This window comes from Lupinus angustifolius, unplaced genomic scaffold (genome assembly GCF_001865875.1).
Source record: "Lupinus angustifolius cultivar Tanjil unplaced genomic scaffold, LupAngTanjil_v1.0 Scaffold_511, whole genome shotgun sequence".
NCBI classification, from domain to species: Eukaryota; Viridiplantae; Streptophyta; class Magnoliopsida; order Fabales; family Fabaceae; genus Lupinus; species Lupinus angustifolius.
Window position 1 is genome coordinate 71,247 of NW_017727873.1, and position 16,633 is coordinate 87,879.

Genomic DNA, 16,633 nt, shown 5'->3' on the forward strand with positions numbered 1-16,633 from the left:
ATGAGATTCGCGTATCCGCCGACCACACTAATAGTGGCTTAAAACTAGTCTTAGCAGCACGCCAGCACCTACTACTTTATGTTTTCTAGTATTTTATTTTAGGATTACATTGTTTTAAACATAAATTCAAACTCACTATGTCAGGATTCATAAATGAGCTTCATTTAATAAGTTAAAATAGGAGGGATTACTTATCAATTTAATAGTTCATAACAATATTAACTCGTTCTTGAAAAATGTATGATAATACTATTATGGCTATCTAATTTTTCTCTAGCTATTTTAATCCACCAACAATATGTGGATTTCTTTTGCATTGTACATCTTTGTTTTTGTCAAAACTAGTTACCCAACAGACTAATAACCAAAGCAATCTTCAACTAATGCATAAAGTAGATTTGCAATAAATTGATTATACACTAGGTTTAATGTTAAAACATTATCTTTAATGTCATTAACTTATTTTTTATATTATATCTTTTAACTATGATACCATTTGTTACAATATGAGGGATCAATAATTGGAGATATCATCAACCATTAGACCAAAATAGGCGGATTCTGTTAAAATGAATAGAGTAATCCAAGTCTTAAGAGAGTCCAAACTTGAGTAAGTAGAGTAGAAATTGTAACTTGCCAAAATTAGTAGTTTCAATATTCTGGTAGTTATTAAACCAACCTTTCTATAAATAGGTTGTGTATGAGTTTGGCTTTGAGATAATAACATACTATACTCTTTACACACTTCTTCTTCTAGCTTACTTCCAATCTTCTATTCTTCTTTCTTTCTTCGAAATCCTAACAACTTTGGTATCACGAGCTACAAGAATCCAAGGACCTGCAGGTGCATATGTGTAGAGTCAACACGAAGGATTTGTTGAGCAGAAAAGCTGAGCAAAGGAGATTCGAACTCACAGAGTGAATCAAGACAAGAAAAGGGTGTTCAGAGAAAGGATCGAGTAAGAAGAGAACTGAGATAGACTAAAAATCTTAGAAAATGGTTGGAAATGGCACAAACCTTCCATCAATGGGACTCCTTATTCTCACAGAAAAGAATTGGGATCGATGGAGGACTCAAATGCGAGTCTTGTTTTGCTTCCAAGAAGTAAGTGAGGTAGTGGAAGATGGCTTCCCTCCATTGGGCCCTAATGCAACAGAAAGTCAAAGAACAATGTACAAAGAGGCCAAGAAGAAGGACACCAAAACACTCTTCCTAATTCATCAATGCGTGGATGATATTCACTTTAAAAAAAATCAGAATTCTACCACTTCCAAAGGAGCTTGGGACATCTTGATTAGAAGTCATGAAGGTGGAGACAAGATAAAAAATGATGAAGTTGCAAACTCTTAGGAGGCAATATGAGCTACTACATATGGAAGAGTGTGATAGGATTGGTGAATATTTCACCAAGGTACTAACCATAACCAACCAAATGAAGGGGTATGGAGAATCCATCATAGATCTCATGGTGATTGAGAAGATCATGAGGTCTTTGCCACAAAAGTTTGACTTCATAGTGATAATAATATAGGAGTCAAAGGACATCACAATGATGAAGATAGAAGAACTTCAAAGCTCACTTGAGGCACATGAAATGAGGATGCTTGACAGAGGTACAGGCAAGAAGACATAACAAGCCTTAAAAGCAACCTACTTCAAAGATGGAGAGAAAAAGAAAGACAAGAAGTGGAAGGAAAAACATGAATAGAATAAGAGATGGCCTCAAAATGCTGAAAGAAGAAAAACTAATCAAGATTGGGCAGAGTCTTCTGATAGAAGAAGAAAGCCAAGAACAAACCAAAAATCAAAAGGATTTGATAAAAGGAAGGTTGAGTACTTCAGCTGCCATAAATTAGGACATTATTCTTATGAATGTCCTAATGGAGAGGGAATACAAACAAAGAACCATGAAGAAGTCTATGTCGTGCAAGAAGATTCTAATTCAGAACCATTGAATCTAATGGTAACTACATCCACAGAGAGCTCACACACTGAATTATGGTATTTGGACTCAGGGTGTTCCAATCACATGACCAGGCACAAAGAATGGCTTACAGAATTTGATCCATCAAAGAAAAGCAGAGTGAAGTTTGCAAATGACAACTCACTAGAAGTAGAAGGGGCAGGGAATGTAGTAATTACAAGGGAGAATGGTTCAAAAGCAATAATCACAAATGTGCTACTAATACCAAAGATGAAGTGCAACCTACTAAGCATAGGTCAATTGTTTGAAAATGGCTTTAGTGTGATAATGAGGAATGGCAATCTTGATTTGTCTGATGCTGATAACAAGCTTATACTTATAAACAAGCTGACTAGGAATAGAACATTCCAAGTAAACATCAAAGCAGTTGAAATGCAATGTCTAGCCTCTATGAAGATTAATGATGAAAGCTGGTTATGACATTCAAGGTTTTGTCATCTAAACTTCAAGAGTCTGCATCAACTAAGGTCAAGACAAATGGTAAGTGGAATTCCCAGCATATCAGTGCTTGAGAAAGTGTGTGAAGTATGTTTGGTAAGGAAACAAACCATAAAATCCTTCAAATCAGAAATGGAAATGAGGTCCAAATCAATCCTGGAGGTTGTCCACTTTGATGTGTGTGGCCCTTTTGAGACACCATCCTTAGCAGGTAATAAATACTTCATAATCTTTGTAGATGAGTATAGTATAATGATTTGGCTAGATGTCTTACAGGAAAAAGTGATGTTTTTGAAGCTTTCTTGAGTTTTAAGGCTTATGTAGAGAAGGAGAGTGGAAAACAGATCAAGCTACTTAAAACTGATGGAGGAGGAGATTATACTTCAAATGAGTTTGAAGCCTATTGTAGAAAGAATGGCATAAAACATGAGGTTATTGCACCATACACTCCTCAACATAATGGTCTTGCTGAAAGGAGGAATAAAACCATTATGAACATGACAAGAAGTTTGATAAAAGAAAAGGAATTACCATAAAAGTTATGGGCTGAAGCAGTTTCAACCTTAGTCTATATCTTGAATAGATGCCCTACTAAGAAACTTGAAGGAAGAGTACCACTTGAAGCATGGTCAGGAAAGAGACCAGGGGTTAGTCATCTCAAAGTCTTTGGTCACTTGCATACAGACATGTACCATAACAGAAAAGAACCAAACTTGAGGATAAAAGTGAAGCAACAGTGTTTATAGGCTATCACAACACAGGAGCCTATAAGCTTTATGATCCTATCAAAGAAAGAGTTCAAATAAGTAGAGATGTGTTAATCCTAGAACAAGAAAGATGGGATTAGAAACATATGCAAACCACTTTGAAAAAAAATGGTTCCTATGACCATAAGTGATGAATCTGAATCAGAAAGACCAACTTAAAGAACTAAGGAGTCACCCAAAGTTCAGAGATCACAAAGAACAAGAACAGTGCCAAATAGATTCAAAGACTATGAGTTACATGCTGATAATCAGATCAATGAGGAAGGTGATTTGATTCACTTAGCATTGATGGTTGAGGCAACCCCTATAAATGAAAGTGAGGCATTAAACCATATAGAGTGGAAGAATGCAATGAATGAAGAGATAAAGTCCATCGAAAGGAATGAGACTTGGGACTTGGTTGAGCTTCCAGTTGGCAAACACAAAATAGGAGTCAAATGGATCTTTAAACATAAATTGAATCCTGATGGATCAATCTCAAATTACAAAGCAAGACTTCTTGCCAAAGGTTTCTTGCAGAGACAAGGCCTAGACTACAAAGAGGTTTTTTCACTAGTAGCCATAATTGAAACTATAAGGGCAGTGGTTGCAATAGAAAGTGCTAGGAATTGGGGGTTGTTTCAACTAGATGTGAAATCAACATTTCTCCATGGACCTCTAATAGAAGAAGGATATGTGTAACAACCACCAGACTTTGTTACAAAAGGCAAAGAGCAATATGTATATAAGTTGAAGAAGGCTTTGTATGGCTTGAAGCAAGCACCAAGAGCTTGGAACAAAAGGATAGACTCATTTATGGTCAAGCTTAATTTCCAGAAATGTTTTGTTGAGCATGGAGTATACATCAAAAGTGCAGAAGGAGAATAGCTTATCATATGTTGATGACTTGTTACTAACAAGATCAAACAAAATGAGCATTAATGAATTCAAGAGAGTTATGAATGTTGAATTCGAAATGACTTAGGAAGATTGAGCTACTTCCTAGGGATGGAGTTTGCATATACAGAATCAGGAATCATGATGCATCAGAAAAGTATGCAAGTGAAGTCCTAAAGAAATTCAACATGGATTCCTGCAATTCAGTAAGCATTCCACTTGAGGTAAACCTCAAACTAACCAAGGATGAGGAAGGTGAGTCAGTGGATGAGACAATGTTCAAAAGGATTGTTGGATCACTAAGGAGTGTTGGCCTTGTGATTAGGTTTATGTGCAAACCAAAGAAAACTCACCTTCAAGCAGCTAAAAGAGTATTGAGGTATATTCAGGGAACGATGGATTATGGCATATTGTTTCCAACAGAAACAGGGAGACATGGATCAAAATTGGAGTTGATTGGTTATGCAAATTCTGATTATGGTGGAGATTTGGTTGAAAGGAAAAACATATCTGGATACTTATTCTTACACAACAATGCTCTTATCTCTTGGTCCTCAACAAAGCAACAAGTCATTGCACTCTCAAGTTGTGAAGTTGAGTACATCTCAGGCTGCTATGCAGCTTGCCAAGTAGTTTGGTTAGAAGAATTATTAACAGAGATGAAGATGAGTATGAAGGTGCCAATGCAACTGAAGATTGATAACATTTCAGCCATAAACTTGTTAAAGAATTCGGTGAGTCATGGTAGAAGCAAGCACATAGAAGTGAGGTTTTACTTCATCAGAGATTTGGTGAACAAAGAAAAGATAGAAGTGGTTTATTGCAAAACCGAATTGCAATTGGCAGATTTATTCACCTAGGCATTAAGGGTGGATAGGTTTGAAAACTTATTAAGAAGAATGTGTGTTGTATCTCTTACGAACTTGTCTTAAGGAAGCATGTTGAAATGAATAGAGTAATCCAAGTCTTAAGAGAGTCCAAACTTGAGTAAGTAGAGTAAAAATTGTAACTGCCAAAATTAGTAGTTAATTTCAAAATTTTGTTAGTTGTTAAACCAACCTTTCTATAAATAGGTTGTGTATGAGTTTGGCTTTGAGATAGTAACATACTACCCTCTTTACACAGTTCTTCTTCTAGCTTACTTCCAATCTTCTATTCTTCTTTCTTTCTTCTAAATCCCAACAGATTTAACACTCCATCTTAACCACATAAAAATTAAAGTATTATGTTGACAATTTGATCCAATTATTTATTACTTACTTTAGTAACTTACGAGAAGAGAATAGTAATGATACCAAATCAAATTTGCTGTGTTTGTGTAACAATTTTGTGATTGGTCAAAACACAAAAAATAACTGATCATATAAAACATATCGGTTAACTAATCATAAATCTGAGAGATTAAATAATAGATGAGTGAGATACCTTAATTTGTCCCAACTTATTTACATGTTAGACAAGTTGACAAATATAGATTAAAAGGGGGGCAGGTTTAATGAGAGTACTGGTTAAGGACAATTTACATTGTCTTGTCGTCTAGAAGACAAGTCCCATCATTATACTGTGATAATCCTAATATCTTGCCACCATGAGAGCAATAAGTTCATTATTAGTCTGATAATTATATTCAAATTCAAACTTTATACTTAATTACGCTTGTATGTGAATATAATTATAATAATCCTCAAAATATATTGCTTGGGCATGTTTCTGATATAGTCAATTTTGGAATCACAAATCTGGTTTAGGTACAACAGCCATACCATAACTTTTCTTAATGATTTCTTTTGTGTTATACCTCGAAATGCACTTTAATATATAGCCATATAGGCCCTACGCTACAGAAAAAGTGCATCGAAGAGATGATAACAAAATTTAAAAGCACACTTTACTTTATAATAGTGCCAACACAGCCAAATGGAGGCAGGTAAGAATGTTCCAACTTGCAATTATAATAATTATAGAAATTACTCTACCTTGAAAAATAAGAATTTCTATAAAAATCCTATAATTGCTCCCTCCCTTAGTTATTATATGATTCGCGACACATCTAACTCATTAATTTAAAACATATATAAATTTAATATTCTAACGATAGTTAGTGACTTTAATATATATGGGTCATAAACTATAAATTAATTAATCCTCTTACCATTTACTACATAACTTTGCATGACCTTAATTGTATGCTTCCAATTACATAACGGAATTAATCCAGGTAATAACCAAGTAATTTTTCTTTTTTTTGGGTACATAGCTTGATAGTTAGGTTTTTTATTTGTTCTTAATAACAAAAATGTTATAACAATTTAAAGTAAAAAAATAAAAGTGTCATTATATTCTAGTTTTTCTATATATTTTTAACTAACTGTCTTATCCAATAATGGAGATGAGTCTAACTCGTTTTTAAGCTTAACCGAATTCTAAGATTAAGTTTAGCTAAATGAATTAAAACAAGTATTATAATAACAATTTATCAAATTGGGCTTAAAAGTTAAAAGAATATGATACTTTTTCATGAGAAGATATTAAAACTTGGCAATATTATTTAAACATAAAATAAAAGCCATATTCACCTTATGCATAATATTTGCTATATCAAAAAGAGTGTGTCACTTCATGTAATACTTTCCCCGATTGTTTGTAAAATATATATTTAAGTTTAAAATTTAATAATAAGTATTTTTGTGACCAATTAGATAAAGTAATATATGGCATGATACACTTTTTGGAATAGAATATGGGTTCCGAGGTTGGACCACCCTACATGGAATAGTTGTGATTGAATTTGGGTTATCACCATGGCAACGAGAAAGCAACAATGGTAAGGACATCGAGAAATGTTTGCTTTAAAGATGGCTGGCAAGAGTAGTGATCGAGTAGCATTATTACTGGGACAATAGTCCAATATTAAATGGACAATGATTACAATATGCACAAAATAGAAGTTTAGAAGAATACGTTAATGTAATCTTAGCCAGGAACGTTCAGGTAATGTTATGATAAAAATCCCATTTACATATATAGTTAGTAAGTGGAACTAGGAAAGTCCAGAATATTCTGAAAATAATAGATAGGATTATACATAATTACTTAAATACTGACAATGTATAAATATTATATACATTTAAAAAATGTTAATTTATATATGATTAGCGAAAAAGTAATCCATTTTATTTAACACCTTGTAGAAATATTTTTTTAAACACAAATTATTTTATAACATAAAATGGCTACCTAAACCGCCTTAAGTTATAAAAGAAACTAACAATCAAAGAATAGGAAAAAAAAACAATATCAAACATAAGAAATATCGGAAAATAAACAATATTGTACCTTCAAGGCTTTTGATTTCTATTTTTTATGGAATTTAAGGGAAATAACTTTTAATTTGTCTCAATTGTTTGATTCACAAAGTAAGCGAGATGCTTTAATCAAAATGCCTCCCTTAAAACCCAACACTACTTAAAGTCTGGCATTTATACAAATCTAGCCACTACAGTAGGGATATAATCGTGATTTACGAAATATACCTAGTAGAGAAAAATGAAGGCAACACTTACGAAATAATCACTTTTTATTTTAAAAAACTCGCAGAAATCTTTTTATTATAAGTTATTTTAAACACAAAATGAACTAATTTACGCCTTAATTTCTTCTAAGCTAATAAAAAGGCACAGCCCCAAATTAGGAACAAAAAGGAAGTCATAAAGTTCCTTCCTATTTGTCATCAGAGCATTCAATTACAAAACTATATTTCTCCTTCACTTCCATTCACTAAATTACTAACTAAATCACTATTGTTTTCAACTTAAAACATATTCCATCTTCTAAAAAACAATCCTGAAGCCTGAATCCAAAAAAAACTGTACAAGCTGATGAGGTTGATTAAAGTCACAACCTTAGTAATTCCTGGAAAGTGAGGACACATAATTAGTTTCATGAAAGGTGACAAGATTAGTTAGTTTAGAAGTTTTCTTCATCTCAAAGATTTGTTACCTGTTTGGTGGCAGCAATTGATAAGCGCTCTCTTTCCTTCTTCTTCCGTCGGCATTCTCCACACCAACTAGAGAAATTTCTTTGATATCTCCTCATCTCTCTAAACGCCGAACTGCAACAAGAAAGTTGATAGATGCAAATGTGATTGATCATGGATAATGCTTAAGATATAAGCATAGGATAGAGGATAGAATGGGAAAACAAGAGATGTTCAGAACCTGAGATATATTGTCATTCCTTGATGGCAAAAGAAAACCCATGGTATTCTAAAATCACATAATTTGCTACATAACTTATGTAAGGAGCTAGGCTATTTGATGCAAATACCTTCTGCACCAGAGAATTAAATTGAGCCGGTGCCCAGATGTTGTAGGTCTAGCACCATGCCGGTGACGACCACGGTGTAGAACAGCACGTCCCGGAACATGAGAATAATCAAAGATCTCCTACAAAGATTTTATAGGAAATGGAACACAGAAAAGGATGTCCGCATGAAAGTTGTATACTTACATTAGGTCAATATCTATTATAATATCACTATAATGCCATTGGGTATTTGCAGAATAATGAAATGAATAAAGCAGTTCATAATGTATTTGTTCATTCAAGTACTTAGGAAATATAGTATGTTGTCACCATAAGCCTGGGGTTGAACTATTGTCTCACCCTCATTTTGGATAGTCTGAACTCTGAAGTCCCAATTGTATGCAACAACCTCTCTATTGGGAGCACGTCTTCGGATAAAAAATTGTGTCACTCTATGTGTCACTTATTGTAATTCATAATTAAATATTTTTGTGACCAATCACAACAAGTGACACAAGGAGCGGCATATCCTTATGTGACAACATATGTGCTCTCCTCTATATTAAGCTTGTACCCAAAAAAATCAAGTTCCAAATAAATTTAAATTTGAAGTTCATAATAAATCTGTCTTTTAACAATCAAATGACAAGCAGAAAAGAAAAACATCTTTTAATGAATAAACTGGTAGGCATTTCTATTTTCCCTTCTAAGTATAAAATAGAATTCAAATCCATGCTGGAGAATGTACTGTAGCTAATTGTAAATTATTAGGCCTGAGATAATTTTCCCCATACAGTAAAGTAGTAGACATACCTCAGATTGGGTCTCTGTATTCACATGTTCATCGCATCGAACACCCCTGAAGAAGAGTTCTCCACCAGAAAATTCTTTTCCTAGGCAAATATTCAGTGTTATCTCTGAGTCGTCGACATGGAAGCCTGCAAAATGTTGCACATCAGATTTGAAGAAAGGCATATTATTGAAATCATAGGGTTTAGGGATAGAAGGAGAAAAAGCTACATAGTCAGTCACTCATAGCGAAGCATAGCAGTCGCCCCCAAAAATGCCGTAGCGGGTAGTCGGGAATGCAGTATGACCACCATAGCTAAGGGGAAAATATAAGTAATTTATATCCTATAAATATAACTACACGAAAAATACTAAAACACGCCAAAATTAAAGACATAGCCATAGTTAATAATCAAAATAAGTGTAAGCCTCTAAGGCTTCCATATAACATAAGCATTCATAACATATAAACAAAATAAGTGTAAGCTACTAAGTCTTCAATATAACAGATCAAGCATAAAAAAATAAGTGTAAGCCTCGGCTTCAATGTAAGTGTATTAAAGTGCTCTAAGGCTTCAAAAAATAAGATTAAGCCTCTAAGGCCTTAGGCAAAGTACTTTCAGACTTCAGTAGTCAATACTTGTCATCACTATCACTCATTAGGTTCCACTACTTAAATTATAAACTGGGAGCAGTACTAGGAGTTGGTGTGGCAGTGGGAGGTTGAGATGAAGCCATGGTTGTGGAAAGTGAGCTCTCTTGAAGTGGTATGTGGCGATTGAGAACAGAGTGAAGGGAAGAAGCAAGGAGAAGTCGAAATGGATTGCCTCGCCCGAAAGTGCAGACTGGCCAAAAATCATGGTTGGAGCTGCTTTAGTTCATTGCTAGTATTAGTAAGACTGCTGTAAATGGGAGAAGGGCCTCAACATGTTTTATATAACAGTGAGAATGGGAGGGTTAAATTACCAAAAAGTGCGTATTAAAACACGGGCAAAAAATACTTTTCCAATTTTAAGAAAGGCAAAACTAACTTTTTGCGCTTTAAAATTAGGGTTCTAGTTTTAGCAATGATGGAGCGACTACTTGACCCGCGATTGGAGTCCATATTCACTGCTAACTTGTTGCTACAGGGCACAACAGCTCGCTGCAATCACCATCTTGTCCCATGTAAGGGTCGAAAACTGTCGCTCCTCCTCTATCCCACTCAATCGCAGTATAGCACGCCATTAACTACCTAGGAAAAAGAAATACTCAAAATAGTAAATTACATTGATATTATTGTGAATGATGATGTGATGCAAAAGGCATAACACTAACTCCTATTTATATTAATATTGGACTCTTAATTACTTAAAGAAACAAATCATAAAAGATAAAATAAAGTAACTCAATCCTAAATGATATTCTAAGATACTATAAACTAATTTAAGATATATCATGATATACAAGATATCCTCCCGATATCTAAATATCCTCTAGATATTCCCCTCAAGATAATATAAGATATTGTGAGATATTTCATATATTCTAACACTCCACCTTAAGTTAAAGCTTACTAAGCTTTAAGATTGTTACAAATAATCCCTTTAAAAATTGAAAATTATCAAAGTAATTATATAGGGTCCACAAACATGGCTAGAAAGGTGTTGAACATTGGCTAAATCTGCAATGAAAATGGTGCAATGATAGTTACGACGAAGGTAGTCTAAGGGAGTTGGAATAAAAGCTCTAAGCCATTAACAACAACTGCAATCTTCAAATGTCATTAGGTAACAAAGTTTACCCATCCATGGCAAAAGCTATCTCTAAGCTTCAGTACAATAGACAGAAACAGACAACGCTTAACTATCCATGGCAGAAGCTACAACCAAGCGTAAACAACATCGACAGAAGATATAATCATGATAATATGAGATATCCTCTCAATATCTAAATATCCTCTAGATATTCTCCAACAAATAATTTAAGATATTGTGAGATATTTCATACATTCCAACTTATATAAAGAAGAAAACAAAAGACGTGTGGCAAAGAAAGTAAAGCAAGCAAAATACACTTGGGAAATACTAATAAAGGAACTACATAAGCATCATAGGCAAGCAACTCAAGAAGGAAACAGATCTAGTATTGAATTGAATCCATGAGAGAAATATATCTAATTATCATGAGAGATTAACGAGTAATGCAACACAAGTAAATTATTAGTTGAAAGCTGATAGAATAGACACATTCAGCTTTAGAGTAGATAAGCAAAAATAACCAAAAGTAATTTGATAGTCATAATGAACTTCAACTAATTATAAAAATGATGTGAACTTCAGCCGTTTATGGGGAAGATAAGACTGTATCCTACTAAACAGAAATTAAAAGACTAAAAGAGCCAAATACAACAAAACTGACTAATCACGCTGTAGTTCAGACAATGATGGAAGTCTAATGCATTTTCAATCCCCCAAAAAAAAGGAATCAAAATATACAAGATAGCAGGTAAAGGTTAATACTTAATAGCATAAAAAGTGTGATTAAGTAAATTATAAATAAAAAACATAACTAGCTACCTGAAACATTAAACTCCATTTACCTTTTAAAAAAATTATTACAGATTCCAGGAAATAGCAAAGTCACATAACTAATGACATAAGTTTGAAAATCCTACCAAGTTCCACATCCCTATTGGTACCGTATTCAACAACAAAACCATGATGAGAGTCCAGCGTGGATCCACCAACTTCAGCAAAGAAAACTACAAAGCAAGAAAAAAACAAAAACAGATTCACATTGCAGAAGTGTTCATGTTATTACATTAGTTTCTTTATCTCAGTCCTAGTTTCTCCTCCATTCTCATTAAGATAAATAAAATAAACCTCGAGATATAGGCAATATGAAATCATTCATCAATCTGTCAAGCATAGTTTCCATGCCAAAATCATCAAGAACAGCACCATATTGATTCATTGTATTAGGTCGCATGATTCTGAATTTAGTCTGATTGACCCACCTTTCAAAATGATCCACCTAACCAAACAGAACTGGATAAGAAAACATAAAACACTAACATGGAACATGTATAATGATATATGGGAAGGAAAATAAATGTGATACCTCGGATATTAACTTCTCACAAAAAATTGGTTGAAGCATTTGAAACGTAAAAATTCCTTTTACGGGTTCAACCATTATACTTCTAAAGCTTGCTTCTCTATTTTCTTTAATTGCTTGGAGAAATGATGGCACAAAATAGTTTTCAGCGTGCATAGAATATATCTCCTTATGTAGTGGCTACAAAAAGTGAATAATTGGTAAGACTTCACATGATTGATATAGGTGCTACATTTGGAAAATGACACGCAATAATTATTCTCATGTCATAAAATCCTGATATAAATGTATTGATTCCAAAATCTCATCGATGAGCACCAGAGAAAAGATGCCTTCCTTCAAAAGATATCCGAAAGACAAGAGCTCCCACAATTTCCGAAATAACCATAAAATGAACCCATAGATATTCACTATTCAAAAATGTACAAAACTACTATTGAAGGGTTCATCACATAACTTACAGTAAAATTCGATATGATCTTCTGCCTGTACTCCTTGTGCTTCTGAATCTGTAATCCAGAACAGTAAAAGCTCAAAAAAGTGAACAACAAAACCAAACCTAATGATAAAATACCAGGACAAAGAAAAGAAACTCCACATGAGGAAGTGATTAGAGAACTGCAAAAAAACTTCAAAAATAACAAAGTAGTGGTGCTTTCATGACCAAAACTATACTCCCTAAAACAATTGAAAACAGAAAATTCTGGCCCTCCAGACTATTAGAGTCCCAATGGAATATTAAGCTTCCATAAAATCCCTAATTTTGTCTTCCCATTTCCCAACATATCATTTCTAGAGAAGTTACAAGCAAGTACATTTGACGGATAAAAGGGCAAACAGATTGCCATCATTCTAAGAAGAAACGTACTAACATGAATGGTTCAGGACCATGTCTAAGTGGAAGACCACTAGGTAAAATAGATAACATACTCCATTTATCTACTAAGCAGTCAGAAGCAAAATGGAGGACCAAGTGCACGAGGCTCCCACGGTCTATGAACGGTAGATGTATAATCTTACCCTCACAAGTGATGAGACTATTTTCAGAATTTGAAGCTATGACCTCTAGGTCACAAGGCAAACAACCATATAGTTGCGCCGAGGTATACCCTCAAGCAGTCAGAAGCAACTAAGCATCCGAATTGTTTTCCAGCCAATTTTCTACTCTCGCAATTGCAAACTATAAATAATCAACATCATCCCATAGAATCTCAGTCTATCTAAGTTAAGCAACAGGTAGCAAGAGTAATTCAAACAATTCATCCCCAATATCCTCAATGCCTAATGAACCTCATTGACCAAGGGCAACATCAAAATCAACATTTTAATAAATAAATAAATAAATAAAAAACACACAATAAATAATCAACATCATCCGCTAAATTCTCTCACTATTTACCTAAGTGAAGCAACAATTTATTTCTACATATCCTCGTTGATCAAGGGCAACGTCAAAATAAATTCTTAATCAAGTAGTTGAAAAAAAGACAAAATAAAATAATCAATATCATCCCCAAAATTCTCTCACAGCTTATCTAAGTGAGGCAAAAACTACCGACCATAATGCAGCAATTCATGTATACATATCATCAATGCCCTTCAACCTAATTAATTATGGGCAACATCAAGATCAAATCTTTACACAAATTAAGAGAGATAAAAACCCACAGCACCCAAATTCAAATACCCTTGTGGGTATCTCAGGTATCCAATTAAAATTAAAAAAAAACTGAAAAGACTAAAAATGAAGGATATATACCCGAATGCGTTCACTCTCGGGTAAATAGCGATGGAGAATGCTGGTCATGTAATTGGCTTTCTCGTCACGAGAACGATTGAGCAAGTGTGGAGGCAAATACTGTTCGAGGGAGCTGAAGATAAGATGGTTGAACTCCAATCTCATGTCATCGTAGTTATCGGGGTTATGGTCACGTTGGGGACTTGTAAGGAGTGTGCTGTTAAGACCATAAGATGACAGCGTTGGTGGTGGTAGTGCAGGGACGTGGCCGTTGGACACGGTGGGAGGGTGGTGGTGGTGGTGGTGGAGGAAGGGGGTGCGGTCAGAAGAACCATTCTGAGGGTGAGACATGGTTGATTGGGGTGATGAAAAAGAATGAAAGATTGAAGAAAGAAAACGAGAATTTTGAAGGTAGGGCTCAGTATCTGCTTTTAAGTGTTTGTTTCAGTTGAGTTGGAGATAGAGGAAGATGTTTTATGTGTGAACATTTTTTACGTGGATTTTTTATTTTTTATAAGCATTCATGACGTGGAATGGAAGGGAGAAATAACATCTGAATTTACTTTGATTTAAATCACATTTATTCAGTTTAAAAGTTTAGAGTTTGAATGGGTTGATGACAATATAATGCAAAGACAATCTATAGGACATACATGTGTTATGTGTTTGATACATTTTCACGCAATTTTTCTTCAAAGTTTAAAAACCTATATTTTTTTTTAGGTTTAGGGTTAAGGTTAAATTATAATAGTAAGTTTTTCTGCATTTTATAGTCGAACTAAAATGTTAGTTTTAAATGTTTTCTAATTTCTTTTTCGTGATTGTGATGTTATATAATGGTAAGTTTATCTTCATTTTTAAGTTTCTCTGTTTTTTTTTTTTTTGTAATGAATAAAGCATTTTCATTCATTAGACAATTTTAGTTTATTTTATTTTGTTTTGTTTATAGAATTCTAATGTTATGCAACATTAGTCGTCTCACTTATTTATTCAGGTATTGACTAATAGAGACGTGGTTGTCATATTTACATGTATGACAATTTCATAAGCAAAGAGATATTTTATTCTTATCTATACTATTAATAAAGGGAAAACACAAAATAATCCTCCATCTGGTGTAATTTGTGTTTTCCTATTTTACCTTCAATATTTTTTTATTTCTACCAAAAAATCATATAATATTATTCTCTTATTTTATCCTTATTATCTTCTTATTTTAAAAGTGTATTTAAAAAATTGAATATTAGACCAATTGAATAAATTCAACCGTAAATTTAGCACAAAAAATTATATTTGAATTTATAAAATACAAACTATACATTACAAGCGATAGAAAAGTAGGTTGACAGACACGACAGTGCATGTCAACACACTAGTATTTAAAAAACAAAAGATATGATATCAACTTATTACAATTCCTTTATAATAAAATAATTAATAAAACATAATATATGGTATTTTAATAATAAAAGATATTATGTAAATAGTTTACAAATTTTTGACCTAGAGTGAAAGGGGAGATAAAGAAACTAATTAACTAATAATATCTATTGTTGCAATAATTAAATCTATACTATAATAATATATAAACATTTGAGAGTTTCTATAAAAAAATATTAAAAAGATATTAAATTATTCAAAAGTAAGTCCCGGAATAATATTTACGTTAAAAATAACAAAATAATACTTTATATCTATCTATCTATATCAATATATAAAGATAAAAATTATTTAAATCAAATTATTCTTTTGCCAATAATTTTAAATTTTATTTAATCATTCAAAATAAATAGATAAAAGCATTACTGTTGGCGAAATTTTCAATTATTTTAATTTTACAACTACTATTTCATAAAAAAATTATTTATATATATCTGAAACATATATTCATAAACTATTATATATCTAATAATTATATTTCAAACCTAAATCTTATTGTCACACTGTTATTAAGATTAATATTTCTTTATCTACTTAAAATTAATTTTATATATAAATTATAAAAGTTTTAATTCTATCATCTACTAACCTGAGTCAATCTTACTTGAATTAGGTACGACGACTATATGCCGTAAATCCATACAGTATTATATCGTTTAAATTTTATTTAAAAATATTAATTTATAATATTAATTTATTAAAGAACAAACGGAAGTGTATATCAAAAGTCAAAACACTACTATATTATAAAAAGAGAACAAACAATATTAGATCTATTTATTAAAATTACCTCGCCTGAAAAGGGAAATGAACTAATGGAAATAAGAATAAATTAATATATAATAGAAAACAATTTAGGGTTTCATTCAATAATCATTTTTAAAAGGATGTTCAATTATTCAAGAAGAAATTTCAAGACAGGTAATATTTATACTACAAATAAGATGTTAGTACTTTTATATGTATCCTTGAACAAAAAGTACTACATCCTTTGATTAATATTTTACGACCTACACATAAAAATAATTAAATAATAATATAATATAGAATACAATTGAGAGTTTCCATAAAATATAATTAAAATAGATATTTGGTTATTCAAAACATATTTTGCTACTGATGTTTATATTTGTAATAATAAATAATGCATAATATTATATATGTACAACAATCAAGTCTTTATTCCACTAAGTGGA

The 16,633-nt window shown here is 32.6% G+C and overlaps 1 protein-coding gene across 1 annotated transcript; it reads right to left on the minus strand.

Moving 5' to 3' along the window:
- Positions 1-7,732: 7,732 nt before the first annotated feature.
- On the minus strand, positions 7,733-14,455 carry LOC109341586 (uncharacterized PKHD-type hydroxylase At1g22950-like). Its single transcript, XM_019579521.1, has 9 exons — positions 14,019-14,455; positions 12,721-12,768; positions 12,263-12,439; positions 12,025-12,175; positions 11,817-11,903; positions 9,185-9,309; positions 8,393-8,511; positions 8,066-8,177; positions 7,733-7,978 (listed from the first exon to the last, which is right to left on the minus strand). The coding sequence occupies exons 1-9, from the start codon at positions 14,346-14,348 to the stop codon at positions 7,961-7,963; spliced, it is 1,167 nt and encodes a 388-aa protein (XP_019435066.1). The 5' UTR covers positions 14,349-14,455; the 3' UTR covers positions 7,733-7,960.
- Between the last annotated feature and the right edge of the window lie 2,178 nt (positions 14,456-16,633).